The sequence below is a fragment of the Hylobates moloch genome, unplaced genomic scaffold (assembly GCF_009828535.3).
Source record: "Hylobates moloch isolate HMO894 unplaced genomic scaffold, HMol_V3 SCAFFOLD_1, whole genome shotgun sequence".
Lineage (NCBI taxonomy): Eukaryota > Metazoa > Chordata > Mammalia > Primates > Hylobatidae > Hylobates > Hylobates moloch.
Window position 1 is genome coordinate 73,657,259 of NW_026652276.1, and position 14,789 is coordinate 73,672,047.

Genomic DNA, 14,789 nt, shown 5'->3' on the forward strand with positions numbered 1-14,789 from the left:
TGTCTTCCTCTTGAGATTAAAATGGCAACCCATTGTTGGAGGAGGATAATTTAATGGGCAAAGCATTGCCTTTGAAGTCAAGACCTGAGTTTGAACGCAGTCTATTTATTTATTTATTTATTTTTGAGACAGGGTCTCGCCCTGTCCCCAGGCTGGAGTGCTGTGGTGTGATCTCAGTTCACTGCAACCTCCAACTCCCTGGTTCAAGCTATTCTGCCTCAGCCTCCCAAGTAGCTGGAATTAGAGGCACACGCCACCATGCCCAGCTCATTTTTGTATTTTTAGTAGAGACGGGGTTTCACAATGTTGGCCAGGATGGTCTGTATCTCCTGACCTCATTGATCCGCCCACCTGAGCCTCCTAAAGTACAGGGATTACAGGCGTGAGCCACCGCACCTGGCCCTTATTATTTATTTCATCCTAGCAAATACAGCTTTGGGCAAGTTACTGAACTGCTGAGTGTTTTTCCTCTTCTTTTAAAAAAGTAGTAAAAGACTAAAGAATTTATTTTGGATTTCAGCACTGTTTAGAGAATAATCTACCTCTTGAACATTGATTTGATATTTCATGTATCATATTAACTTCCTAACTGTGCCAACATTTGTTTGGCATGTCTTTTATAATATTTAGAAGCATAAAATATGTCTTCATATATTCAGATCAAATATGTGTCTCAGACAAGCTTTGCAGTTTTTTTCAAACAGAGCCTACACATTTCTTGATCTAAGTTGATTCTGAATTTTGTTTGTTACCTCTATAAACAAGATTTTCCTGTTGCCTGAGGAATGCTTGTCTTGAGAGATGTCCAAGCACTGAGAATTCCATGCTGACTTCAATTTGGGAAACAGATCATAGTGTATTTCTCTTTTGAAGATTTATGATATTTAAAGTCTTCATAAATTCAGTGATGGACTAACTTGTTTAACTTTGAGAAAAATATTACTCATCCTTGGAGCACATATTTACTTGTAATCATAATACTGGAATTAAATGACAGTATAGATAGTTTGGTTTATTTGATACAATTCTAGATTACTGGCATTATTAATTGGCATTTGATTTTGAAGTGTTTAGATTTCATTTAAGTATTAGTAAAACTAAATCTTTAATTCAAAAATTCACAAGCACATTATAAAGCACCACTTGAGCTTTACTGGCTCTGCTTATTTGACCTCAGTAGCCTCTGCCCTAGAGCTCTTACGCTTTTTGTGCCTTCCTGCTTTCTTTAGCCCCCTGTTTGGCATTTTGGGGACACGTCTCTGTGCAATGGGCCCCAAGTAGCAGCAGTTGTATCTTTCTTCCAACAAACAGAGGAAGAAGTGGCCCTGCCAGGGTTACTCCTTTCCCAGCAGAGTGGTTTGGCCAGGTTTATGCACAGGCATTGTTGTTTTCATTTTGAGCATGTGTGTGAGAAAGGGGTGAGTAATTGCAGAAGCTGAGTGTTTAAGAGGGCTAGGGCAAGAAGAACTTGTATAGAGAGTGACAGGGACATGGGGAAGGAAGGGAAGGTAGATTAAAGCCAAGAAGGAGTAATGAGGTGCTGGCCAATATGTGAGACAGATGTAAAAGGCCAGTATTTTGGTACATGGATACCTTGTTTTATTGCACTTTGCTTTATTGCACTTTACAGATACTGCAATTTTTACAAATTAAAGGTTAATGGCAACCATGTGTCAAGTCTGTGGGCACCATTTTTCCATCAGCATGTGCTGACTTCATATCTGTCACATGTTGGTAATTCTCACAAGATTTCAAACTTGTCATTATATTTCTTGTGGTGCTCTATGATCAGTGATCTTTGACGTTACTATTGTAATTGTTTTAAGCGCTATGAATGACACCCATATAAGATGACAAACTTAATGGACAAATGTTGAATGACTTCTGAGTGCTCCGCTGACCAGCCATTCCTGTCATTCTTCCTCTTCTTGGGCCCTCCCTAGTCTCCAGTATTGAAATTAGGCTAATTAGTAACCCTATAGTGACCTCTAAGCGTTAATCTGAAAGAAGGAGTCATAGGTCTCTCACTTTAAATCAAAAGCTAGAAATGATTAAGCTTAGTGGGAAAGTGTGTCAAAAGCTGAGATAGGCTGAAAGCTTGGCCTCTTGCGCCAATTAGCAAAAGTGCTAATTCAGTGAACACACGAATGATAAGAAAAGAGAAACAGCCTTATTGTTAATGTAGAGAAAATTTTAGTGGCCTTAATAGAAGAGCAAACAAACCACAACATTCCTTTAAGCAAAAGCCTAATTCAGGGTAAGACTCTAGCCCTCTTCAATTCTATGAAGGCTTGAGAAAGATGAGGGAAGTTTCAGAAGAAGAGTTTGAAGCTAGCAGAAGTTGGTTCATGAGGTTTAAGGAAAGCAGCTGCCTCCATAAAATAAAAATGCAAGATGAAGCAGAAGTGCTAATGTAGAAGCTACAGCAAGTTATCTAGCTAAGATCATTGAATGAACAGATCATTAAAGAACAGATTTTTGATGTAGATGAAAAAGCAGTTTTCTATTGGAAGAAGATGCCATCTAAGACTTCCATAGCTAGAGAGAAGTCAAGGCCTGCTTTGAAGCTTCAAAGGACAGGCTGACTCTTTAGTGACTAATGCACCTGGTGACTTTAAGTCGAAGCCAGTGCTCACTTGCCGTTCCCCAAATCCTAGGGCCCTTAAGAATTATACTAAATCTACTCTGCCTATGTTCTATAAATGGAATAGCAAAGCCTAGATGACAGCACATGTGTATATAGCATAGTTTACTGAATATTTTAGGCCCACTGTTGAGACCTTCTGCTCAGGAAAAAAGATGCCTTTCAAAATATTTCTGCTCATTAACAGTGCATCTGGTCACCCAAGAGCGCTGATGGAGATTAGTGTTGTTTTCGTGCCTGCTAAGACAACATCCATTCTGCAGCCCATGGATCAAGGGGTAATTTTGACTTTCATGTCTCATTATTTAAGAAATAAGGTTATAGCTACCACAAGTAGTGATTTCCTCTGATGGATCTGGGCAAAATAAATTGAAAACCTTCCAGAGAAAGGATTCACCATTCTAGATGCCATAGAACATTCATGATTCACAGGAAGAGGTCAAAATATCAACATGAACAAGAGCTTGGAAGAAGTTGATTTTACCCCTCATGGATGACTTTGAGAGGTTCAAGACTTCAATGGAGAAAGTAACTGCAGATGTGGTGGAAATCACAAGAGACCTAGATTTAGAAGTGAAGCCTGAAGATGTGACCGAATTGCTGCCATCTCATGATAAAACTTGAATGGATAAGGAGTTGCTTCTTATGGATAAGCAAAGAAAGTGGTTTTATGGAACGGAATCTAATCCTGGTGAAGATGCTGTGAACATTGTTTAACTGACAACAAAGGATTTAGACTATTATATAAACTTACTTGATAAAGTAGCAGCAGGGTTTGAGAAGACTGCCTCCAGTTTTGAAAGAAGTTCTACCAGGGGTAAATGCTGTCAAACACCATTGTATGCTGCAGAGAAATCTTTCATGAAATAGTTGATTGATGCAGCAAACTTTATTGTTGTCCTATTATAATAAATTGCCACAGCCACCCCAACCTTCAGCAGCTACCACTCTAATCAGTCAGCAGCCATCAACATCAAGGCAAGACCCTCACTCTGCAAAAATTTAGGACTTGCTGAAGGCTCAGATGATTATTAGCATATTTTAGCGATAAAATATTTTTAATTAAGATATGTACGTTTGGTTTTTAGCCATAATGCTATTGCATGCTTAATAGACTACAATATAGTGTAAAATAACTTTTCTATGTACTGGGAAACCAAACATTTGTGTGACTTGTTTTATTGCAATATTCGCTTTATCACAGTGATCTGGAATAGAACTTGGAGTATCTCCAACGTATGCCAGTACTTAAAAATAGCACAGAATAGCAAAAACTAATAAAACCAATAAAAACAAAGAGCAAAACCAAATATTACAGCTATTAATATTAGCATAAACATCTATTCTTACCTATGTATTAATCACTGGTGTTATGTACAAAAACTATTGATTTTTTGATGTGTAGTACCACAAATTGTGATAGGTTTTCAGTAGATTTTTCTGAGTGTTCTGGATAGATGTCTACTGTCTACATACAATGAAAAATAGTTCTTTTTTTTTCCTTATAGTTTTACCAGCTAAATATCTTGTCTTGGTGAAACTTCTAGGGAAATATTAAATAACAGTGCTAACTGGCATCTATTTTATTCCTTTTGGAAATGCCAAATATATATTATGAGATTTGAAAGGTTTTTGATTTGTTTCTATCATGTTAAATGTCCTTCCATTTATAGTTTAAGAATCAGTGTCAGGAGTGGATGCTGAATTAATATGAAACATCTCTTCAATTCTTATTCATGTGATGGATTTTCCTAATATTACACCTTCACTATATAAAACCCTTAGTATAAACTATATTTGCTCTTAGTGGATTATTTTTAATGTAACTTAATATTTTATTGAGCATCTTTGCACCTATGTTTTTAAGTGAGATTAGTTTGTATAGTTGTGAGTAGAGGGCCAGTGCTATCTTTAATTTTTTGTTTTAGCATTAGAATTATGCTTACATTGTAAGCTTTGCCTGCCCACCTGTCTTCCTTCACTTATTTCTGTCTTTTGGTATGTTCCGGAATAATTTATATAGCATTAGAGTGAGCCTTTTCCTCAAAGCACTGTTTAAAACCATCTTCTAGAGTTTGGCTGTTGGCCAGGCGTGGTGGCTTGCACTGGTAATCCCAGCACTTTGAGAGGTTGAGGTAGGAGGATTGCTTGAGCCTAAGAGTTTGAGACTAGCCTGGGCAACATAGACAAAAAAATTTAAAAATCAGCCAGGCGTGATGTGGTGTGTGCCTGTAGTCCCAGGTACTCAGGATGCTAAGGTGGGAGGCTGCAATGAGTAGTGATTGTGCCACTGTATTCCAGCCTGGGCAACAGTGAGACCCTGTTTCAAAAAAATATAAAAATAAAATAAAAAATGGAGTTTAGTTATCTTTGTTGGTAGTTTTTATTTCTGTGCTTATTTGGAGTGGGGAGCTGCAGGGTCATGATCTTTTGATTTTCTGTTTCTTGGTTTAATTTGGTATTCTCATTTTAAGAAGCTTTTCTGTCTCAAATTTTTTAAAGATGAGTAGGAAAGAATAGGATTTTTTTTCTTTTCTGTCTTTTATAATTTTGAATCATTAGAAAATGCTTATCAGTCAAAACATTCTTCATTAATCTTTATGAAAGTCAGTAAACTTTGGCGTTTTCTTAGATACATGTCAGAGAGCCAAGCATATTTTAGCTAATACCTTGTGCTTCTTACAGAGATCAGCAGGCAAAATAAGCTCATTCAAGAAAAAAAGGGTAACTTGTTAAAATTGATTGCTGAAGTAAAAGGCAAAAAGCAGGAATTGGAAGTACTGACTGCAAATATCCAGGATCTTAAGGAAGAATATTCTAGGAAGAAGGAAAGTAAGTTTCCTCTTGTAAACATACTGATCTAAAATGGAAAGTGGTGACGGTTCACCTTTATTAAGTACATCTTGCCTGTTCCAGTTCATTGCTAAAAATGGATTACAGTACCCCAGGGCATAACCAGCCACTCATCTATGCAAGATGTCATTAAAGTTAACTAACTGGGTTTTATTTTCTTTTGTCTTACTTAAAGGGCCTTCTCTTGTTATTTTTAATATAATCAGTAATAACGAAATTGATAGGAGGTTTTAATTAAGCAGAGTGAGAAATGGTGTCCCTAAATAAAATTTGCTTTGGACAAGCCATAGTGTACTTTATGCAACAAATATTTATTGACCATACATTCTCTGCCAGGTAATGTTAAGCGTTCTTTTTATGCTGCAAAATCTCTTATGTATAAAGAACTTTCATATTCAAATGAATGCATCTTTTAGAAAGGAGCCTTGTTTGCCCACAAACTAGGTAATCTGTTCTTCAAATCTGAAAATAGCAAAGTTTGTTTTGTAAATGCTTTTTCTTGTGGAGTTCTTATCCAAGTCTAAATTGTGAAATTATTTTTCTCATTACTTAGGGACTATTGTGCTACTTTAAAGTATATTTAGGGACTATTGTGCTAACTTAAAAAAAAAAAAAAAAGGAATAAACTAGCATGAAGTAAGGCTGACCTCTCATAAGAAATAGTTATGCTTGAAGGAAGAGAACATTTTCCCATGAAGCAATTGGTTATCTAGAAAAAAGCACAATAGTATAAATGAAGTCTGTCTATTTCTATGCCAGCCATACAAATCCCTGGCCTATTTACTTATGCTACTACATAATAAAGTAAGACAAGGCTTATTCTTCTCACTATCTGTATACATTTTCTTAGCACTTTTTCCTTCCAACTTGAATGAACAGAAGCTTCTTTTAGCCGACTGGTAGATATAGAAACAGTAAATGGAAGCAGATTTATAGGCTTGGGATCATTTTATAGTTGATTTTAAGTTTAAAAAATTAACTCAGTGAGCATTAATTTGCTATTATTTAAAACATTTAATATTGTATGTGTTTTTTAATCAGCTATTTCTACTGCTAATAAAGCGAATGCAGAGAGGTTGAAAAGGCTGCAGAAATCTGCAGACTTGTATAGAGATCGACTTGGACTAGAAATTCGAAAAATTTATGGTAAGTTTGTTAATATAAATAAAATATAGGAGATTACAAAAGTATGTCTTTTCTTAAGTAGAAGAAAATTTTAAAAATATTTTCAACTAAAATAATGACCACATTAACTTTTTAGAAAATAGGAAAAAGTTACAATTTTTAAATTATTCTAACATATCTACTGATGCTGTAGTTATTTATCATTCGGTATTTTAATAAATGTATTTTTGGCATGATTGTCAACATGTAAAGAATTTTTGTTGTTCCTATCAGCATTGTATTCTGAGCATTTCCTCAGTTGCTATAGTTGTCATAATGGTAATTTTTAAGTAGTGATGTAATAATTCATTCTATTAATATAGCATAGTTTATTCAACCATTTATCTGTTGTTTAACACATACTTTGCTTCTACCAACATTTGGATTCTGCCAGTTTTTTCAGTTTTAGAAATACAGTCATCCCCACTTATTCACGGTTTCTGTTATGTATGTTCAACCGTGGTCTGACGATATTAAATGGATGAGTATGGTACAATAAGATATTGTGAGAGGGAGAGAAGCTACATTCATATAACTTTTATTACAGTATGTTGTTGTAATTGTTCTGTTTTATTATTAGTTGTTGTTAATCTCTTTCTGTGCCTAATTTACAACTTAAACTTTATCATAGGTATGTATGTATAGGAAAATACATAGTATGGACAGTCCCTGACTTATGATAGTTCAACTTACAAGTTTTTGACTTTATAATCAGTTTATCAGGGTGTTAAATGCATTTTTGCCTTACAATGTTTTTGACTTTTGATGTGTTTATTGGCACATAATGCCATTGTAAGTCAAGGAGCATCTGTTTACATAGTGTTTGGTACTATCTATGGTTTCAGGCATCTGTTGGGGTCTTGGAACATATTTCTCCCTGGTGGATAAAGGGGGACTATTGTAAACCAGTGAGCATAGACTTTCCCATTTTCTTTGTATGGTTTTTCATAGAATTGTTTCCCAGAGAGGAATTACTGGGCTAAAACACATGAATATTTTGATGTCTATTGCATGTATATCTCATGTACATCGCTAATGTATGGCAATGTCTGTTGTGTCTGGGCTTCCCAAGATCACTCTCAGGTTTGGTGATTCACTAGAAGGAATTAGCATATAGTCATATTTATAGCTAAGATTTACTGCAGCAAAAGGATACAGAACAGAATCAGCAAAGAAACAATAGCACGTGGGGCAAAGTCTACAGGAAACCTGGCATAAGCTTTCAAGGGTCCTAAACCAGTAGAGTCAAATGGGATGTGCTAATTCCTTCAGCATCAAATTGTGACAACACACGTGAAGTGTTGTCTACCAGGAAGCTCATTAGAGGTTCTGGAAGCTTATGCCTGGTTCTCCTTGGACTTTACTCCATGTACCTTTTCCCTTTGCTGATTTTGCTATATCCTTTTGCTGTAATAAATCATAGCCCTGAGTATGGCCATATGCTGCTGAGTGAATCCTATGAGTTCTCCTAGTGAATCATAAAAAAGACCACAGCAGCCAAGTTCATTCCATTTTATGGCTGAACAATGTTCCATTGTATGTGTGTACTATATCCATTCATCTGTTGGTAGGCACTGGGTTATTTCCACTTTTTGGCTACTATGAATAATGCTGCTATGAACATTGGCATACAGTTATCTACTTGAGGCTCTGTTTTCAATTCTTTCAGCTATATACTTAGGAGTGGAATTGCTGGGTCATATTGTAATTCTATATTTAAACTTTTTGAGGATCTGCCAAACTGTTTTTCACAGTGGCTGTACCATTTTACATTTCTACCAGCAATGTACTAGGGTTCCAGTTTCTCCACATCCTCACCAACACTGTTATTTTCCATTTATTTATTTGCCATCCTACTGGGTATGAAATGGTGTCTCATTGTAGTTTCGGCTTGCACTTACATAATGACTGATAATGTTGAGCATCTTTTCATGTACTTAATGGCCATTTTTATATATTCTTTAGAGAAACGTCCTTTCAGATTTTTTGCCCATTATTGAATTGGGTGGTTTTTAGTTGTAGGAGTTTTAAATACATTCTATGTATTCAACCTTTATCAGATAAATGATTGCAAATATTTTCTCCCATTCTTTAGGTTGTCTTTTCCTTCTCTTGATAGTGTTCTTTGAAGGACAAAAGTTTTTAATTTTAACAAAGTCCAATTTATCTAGTTTTTCTTTTGTTGACTGTATTTTTGATGTCATATTGAAACTATAATATATTTTAAAACGAATTTGTAATTTCTGCATTTGGAAATGTTGGTTACATGACTGTATATACTTAGCAGTGCAGATATTGATCAAAGATGGAGTAAGAAAGGGTATCTCCATTGAAAGCTTTGACACACTAAATAGTTTAATCTCTTTTCAGGTGAGAAATTGCAGTTTATATTCACTAATATTGACCCTAAGAATCCTGAGAGCCCATTTATGTTTTCCTTGCATCTCACTGAAGCAAGGGACTATGAAGGTATGTACTAGTATCTCCTAACTGGTATTTAAGATTGACATTCCAAAATGTTATTTCAATCAGCATATAAAGTAATATGGAGGAAAGCAATAGCTCCAGACTCTATTGCTTCCTTTTTCAGTCTTGCTTCTTGGAATATAGTCTTCTAAAGGAAGTGAATATAGTCTTGATTTATAGATATTATCTAGGATCCTTAATAAGTAGCATCTCTTCAGGATGGCACAGTGCTACAGTGTCTGAACAATCTAAAAACAAAGATCACTGCATTCATGTGCAAATATGAATTGTCCTTTTAGATAACTTTTTTAAAAGCTGAAGCGTTAAAGAATATGGCTGCTTAAATGTGAATATTAGAATTTATCCAAGTAGATGATTTTAAAATCAAATGTAAAGTCACCAGAATTTAACAATTTATTTTCCCAAAAATACATTTTTGAAAAACTATTTCATCCTGCAAATCTCACACATTGATAATAAAGGTTAGTTACTGATTCTGCAGCTGGCCGAAAGGCCTTTGATTTATAAGGAATATATATCATTGATAATAATGTGAACAAGAAGAGAATAGAAATATATTTATCTCTTGTTTATTCTTCTATTGCCCCTGTACAAGTAATCCTTAATTTATTGGAATTCATAAAAACGGTTCTCAGCTCATTACACCTATGCTATCATCTTAAAGCCTTTGTAGCTGACAGACACTCAGGTGAACTGCTGAGCTGGCACAGCGCTGTACCCTGGTGACTCAGTTCCTATTCCTGAGGAATTTCTATTTTGAGAATCTGATTCTTATACAGATGTTTGGGTTTTTTTCTCTCTAGATAAATATCTTCTAATCTAATTAGTGCTAGATTTTAAAAAGCAAGCCCCAAAAACCTCTTATCTAGCTTTTCAATTTTCTCTAAATTGATATTCTCTTATGGTATAATCTGATAGTACATGTTAGTATATTAAAAGAGAATATACAGGATACATTTTGGACCAGATGCCCTTTGCCATTGTTTCTCTGCTGTGGTCATGGACCTTGTTTCCTAAGCAATCTGTGCCAGAGATCTGGAAATCTGATAATGGGTGAATTTCTTTTCCTTTGACCACCTTCACTGGAGACTTGTCCCAGTGTACCAGCTGGTACAACTACATACAAGGACAATACTGTTATTTGTGACTTTGAGTCTCATTTGATTAATAGCCCCTGTAAATACCACTCTTGGAATAGCAACCATATTTTCTAATGCCTGCCATTTCACTTGGAAAATTCTAGATATTTCTTTCATAACTGTAAGTTATTAAGGCTGGGCATTGAAAATTGTTATTTTTTCAGGCTGGGCATGGTGGCTCACGCCTGTAATCCCAGCACTTTGGGAGGCAGAGGCAGGCAGATCACTTGAGGTCAGGAACTCAAGACCAGCCTGGGTAACATGGCAAAACCCTGTCTCTACTAAAAACACAAAAGTTAGCTGGACATGTTACCTATAATCCCAGCTACTCAGAAAGCTGAGGCAAAAGAATTGCTTGAAGCCAGGAGGCAGAGTTTGCAGTGAGCTGAGATCGCACCACTGTAATTCCAGGCTTGGTTACAAATCAAGAATCTGTCTCAAAAAAAAAGAAAATTGTTCTTTTTTTTTTTTTTTTTAATCCAGTGGTCAGAAATGAAAGTCAGTCAGACCAAAGTTTTGCAGATAAAAATGACTTAACAGTTTTTTAAAAAAGTTTAAATAGTTAAAACAAAATATATAAGTTTAAGATGATGGGCAGGGTCATTCTGCATCACTAAACTCTTCAATCCTTGAGTGCCATCTGTTTAAATTTAAAGCAAGATTATAGTACTTAAGATTTGAATATTTAGAAATTAAATGAAGGAAAGGTCCAAAAGATAGTTGGCATAGGAAAATCAAGTGTATCCTTTTTTGCTCAAAGAATTTCATTAAGATGTAATTGACATTCAAACTAGATGAGAGCATCTAAATTAGAAATACTTCCTGCCATAAAAAAATCTCATTCTAATTGTCTTTGATTTTTTTTTCTAGTGTCAGATAGTGCCCCTCATCTTGAGGGCCTAGCAGAATTTCAAGAGAATGTAAGGAAGACCAACAATTTTTCGGCTTTTCTTGCCAATGTTCGGAAAGCTTTTACTGCCACGGTTTATAATTAACGTACAAATAGTGTATATAAAAACGGTTTTTCTTCTCTATTTTGTATCTCTTTTCTTTTCTTTTTTTTATTATTATTCTACTTTAAGTTTTAGGGTACATGTGTACAACGTGCAGGTTTGTTACATATGTATACATGTGCCATGTTGGTGTGCTGCACCCATTAACTCGTCATTTAGCATTAGGTATATCTCCTAATGCTATCCCTCCTCCCTCCCCCAACCCCACAACAGTCTCCGGAGTGTGATGTTCCCCTTCCTGTGTCCATGTGTTCTCATTGTTCAATTCCCTCCTATGAGTGAGAACATGCGGTGTTTGGTTTTTTGTCCTTGCGATAGTTTGCTGAGAATGATGGTTTCCAGCTTCATCCATGTTGCTACAAAGGAAATGAACTCATCCTTTTTTATGGCTGCATAGTATTCCATGGTGTATATGTGCCACATTTTCTTAATCCAGTCTATCGTTGTTGGACATTTGGGTTGGTTCCAAGTCTTTGCTATTGTGAATAGTGCCGCAATAAACATACGTGTGCATGTGTCTTTATAGCAGAATGATTTATAATCCTTTGGGTATATACCCAGTAATGGGAGGGCTGGGTCAAATGGTATTTCTAGTTCTAGATCCCTGAGGAATTGCCACACCAACTTCCACAATAGTTGAACTAGTTTACAGTCCCACCAACAGTGTAAAATGTTCCTATTTCTCCACATCCTCTCCAGCACCTGTTGTTTCCTGACTTTAATGATGGCCATTCTAACTGGTGTGAGATGGTATCTCATTGTGGTTTTGATTTGCATTTCTCTGATGGCAAGTGATGATGAGCATTTTTTTATGTGTTTTTTGGCTGCATAAATGTCTTCTTTCGAGAAGTGTCTATTCATATCCTTCGCCCACTTTTTGATGGGGTTGTTTGTTTTTTTCTTGTAAATTTGTCTGAGTTCATTGTAGATTCTGGATATTAGCCCTTTGTCAGATGAGTAGGTTGCAAAAATTTTCTCCCATTCTGTAGGCTGCCTGTTCACTCTGATGGTGGTTTCTTTTGCTGTGCAGAAGCTCTTTAGTTTAATGAGATCCCATTTGTCAATTTTGGCTTTTGTTGCCATTGCTTTTGGTGTTTTAGACATGAAATCCTTGCCCATGCCTATGTCCTGAATGGTATTGCCTAGGTTTTTTTCTAGGGTTTTTATGGTTTTAGGTCTAACATGTAAGTCTTTAATCCATCCTGAATTAATTTTTGTATAAGGTGTAAGGAAGGGATCCAGTTTCAGCTTTCTACATATGGCTAGCCAGTTTTCCCAGCACCATTTATTAAATAGGGAATCCTTTCCCCATTGCTTGTTTTTGTCAGGTTTGTCAAAGATCAGATGGTTGTAGATATGCGGCATTATTTCTGAGGGCTCTGTTCTGTTCCATTGGTCTATCTCTCTGTTTTGGTACCAGTACCATGCTGTTTTGGTTACTGTAGCCTTGTAGTATAGTTTGAAGTCAGGTAGTGTGATGCCTCCAGCTTTGTTCTTTTGGCTTAGGATTGACTTGGCAATGCGGGCTCTTTTTTGGTTCCATACGAACTTTAAAGTAGTTTTTTCCAATTCTGTGAAGAAAGTCATTGGTAGCTTGATGGGGATGGCACTGAATCTATAAATTACCTTGGGCAGTATGGCCATTTTCACGATATTGATTCTTCCTACCCATGAGCATGGAATGTTCTTCCATTTGTTTGTATCCTCTTTTATTTCATTGATCAGTGGTTTGTAGTTCTCCTTGAAGAGGTCCTTCACATCCCTTATAAGTTGTATTCCTAGGTATTTTATTCTCTTTGTAGCAATTGTGAATGGGAGTTCACTCATGATTTGGCTGTTTGTCTGTTATTGGTGTATAAGAATGCTTGTGATTTTTGCACATTGATTTTTGTATCCTGAGACTTTTCTGAAGTTGCTTATCAGCTTAAGGAGATTTTGGGCTGAGACAATGGGGTTTTCTAGATATACAATCATGTCATCTGCAAACAGGGACAATTTGACTTCCTCTTTTCCTAATTGAATACCCTTTATTTCCTTCTCCTGCCTGATTGCCCTGGCCAGAACTTCCAACACTATGTTGTATAGGAGTGGTGAGAGAGGGCATCCCTGTCTCGTGCCAGTTTTCAAAGGGAATGCTTCCAGTTTTTGCCCATTCAGTATGATATTGGCTGTGGGTTTGTCGTAGATAGCTCTTATTATTTTGAGATACGTCCCATCAATACCTAATTTATTGAGAGTTTTTAGCATGAAGGGTTGTTGAATTTTGTCAAAGGCCTTTTCTGCATCTATTGAGATAATCATGTGCTTTTTGTCTTTGGTTCTATTCATATGCTGGATTACGTTTATTGATTTGCATATGTTGAACCAGCCTTGCATCCCAGGGATGAAGCCCACTTGATCATGGTGGATGAGCTTTTTGATGTGTTGCTGAATTTGGTTTGCCAGCATTTTATTGAGGATTTTTGCATCAATGTTCATCAAGGATATTGGTCTAAAATTCTCTTTTTTTGTTGTGTCTCTGCCAGGCTTTGGTATCAGGATGATGCTGGCCTCATAAAATGAGTTAGGGAGGATTCCCTCTTTCTCTATTGATTGGAATTGTTTCAGAAGGAATGGTACCAGCTCCTCCTTGCACCTCTGGTAGAATTTGGCTGTGAATCCATCTGGTCCTGGACTTTTTTTGGTTGGTAAGCTATTAATTATTGCCTCAATTTCAGAGCCTGTTGTTGATCTATTCAGAGATTCAACTTCTTCCTGGTTTAGTCTTGGGAGAGTGTATGTGTCGAGGAATTTATCCATTTCTTCTAGATTTTCTAGTTTATTTGCGTAGAGGTGTTTATAGTATTCTCTGATGGTAGTTCATTTCTGTGGGATCAGTGGTGATATCCCCTTTGTCATTTTTTATTGCATCTATTTGATTATTATGTCTTTTCTTCTTTATTAGTCTTGCTAGTGGTCTATCAATTTTGTTGATCTTTTCAAAAAACCAGGTCCTGGATTCATTAATTTTTTGAAGGGTTTTTTGTGTCTCTATTTCCTGCAGTTCTGCTCTGATTTTAGTTATTTCTTGCCTTCTGCTAGCTTTTGAATGTGTTTGCTCTTGCTTCTCTAGTTCTTTTAATTGTGATGTTAGGGTGTCAATTTTAGATCTTTCTTGCTTTCTCTTGTGGGCATTTAGTGCTATAAATTTCCCTCTACACACTGCTTTGAATGTGTCCCAGAGATTCTGGTATGTTGTGTCTTTGTTCTCGTTGTTTCAAAGAACATCTTTATTTTTGCCTTCATTTCGTTATGTACCCAGTAGTCATTCAGGAGCAGGTTGTTCACTTTCCATGTAGTTGAGTGGTTTTGAGTGAGTTTCTTAATCCTGAGTTCTAGTTTGATTGCACTGTGGTCTGAGAGACAGTTTGTTATAATTTCTGTTGTTTTACATTTGCTGAGGAGTGCTTTACTTCCAACTATGTGGTCAATTTTGGAATAGGTGTGGTG

General features: G+C 36.1%; 1 protein-coding gene across 4 annotated transcripts in view; it reads left to right on the forward strand.

Moving 5' to 3' along the window:
• Positions 1 to 14,789, forward strand: part of SPC25 (SPC25 component of NDC80 kinetochore complex) — a 69,324-nt gene that overhangs the window by 7,751 nt on the left and 46,784 nt on the right. For 3 of the 4 annotated variants that reach the window (XM_058441424.1, XM_032755468.2, XM_032755469.2), the window contains exons 4-7: positions 5,330 to 5,476; positions 6,539 to 6,643; positions 9,032 to 9,130; positions 11,158 to 11,321. In XM_058441424.1, the coding sequence (XP_058297407.1) occupies positions 5,330 to 5,476; positions 6,539 to 6,643; positions 9,032 to 9,130; positions 11,158 to 11,282 (476 nt within the window). In that variant the 3' untranslated portion in view covers positions 11,283 to 11,321. Of the gene's footprint in view, positions 1 to 5,329; positions 5,477 to 6,538; positions 6,644 to 9,031; positions 9,131 to 11,157; positions 11,322 to 14,789 lie in introns of those variants that run through there. The other variant, XM_058441432.1, reaches the window with a different exon arrangement.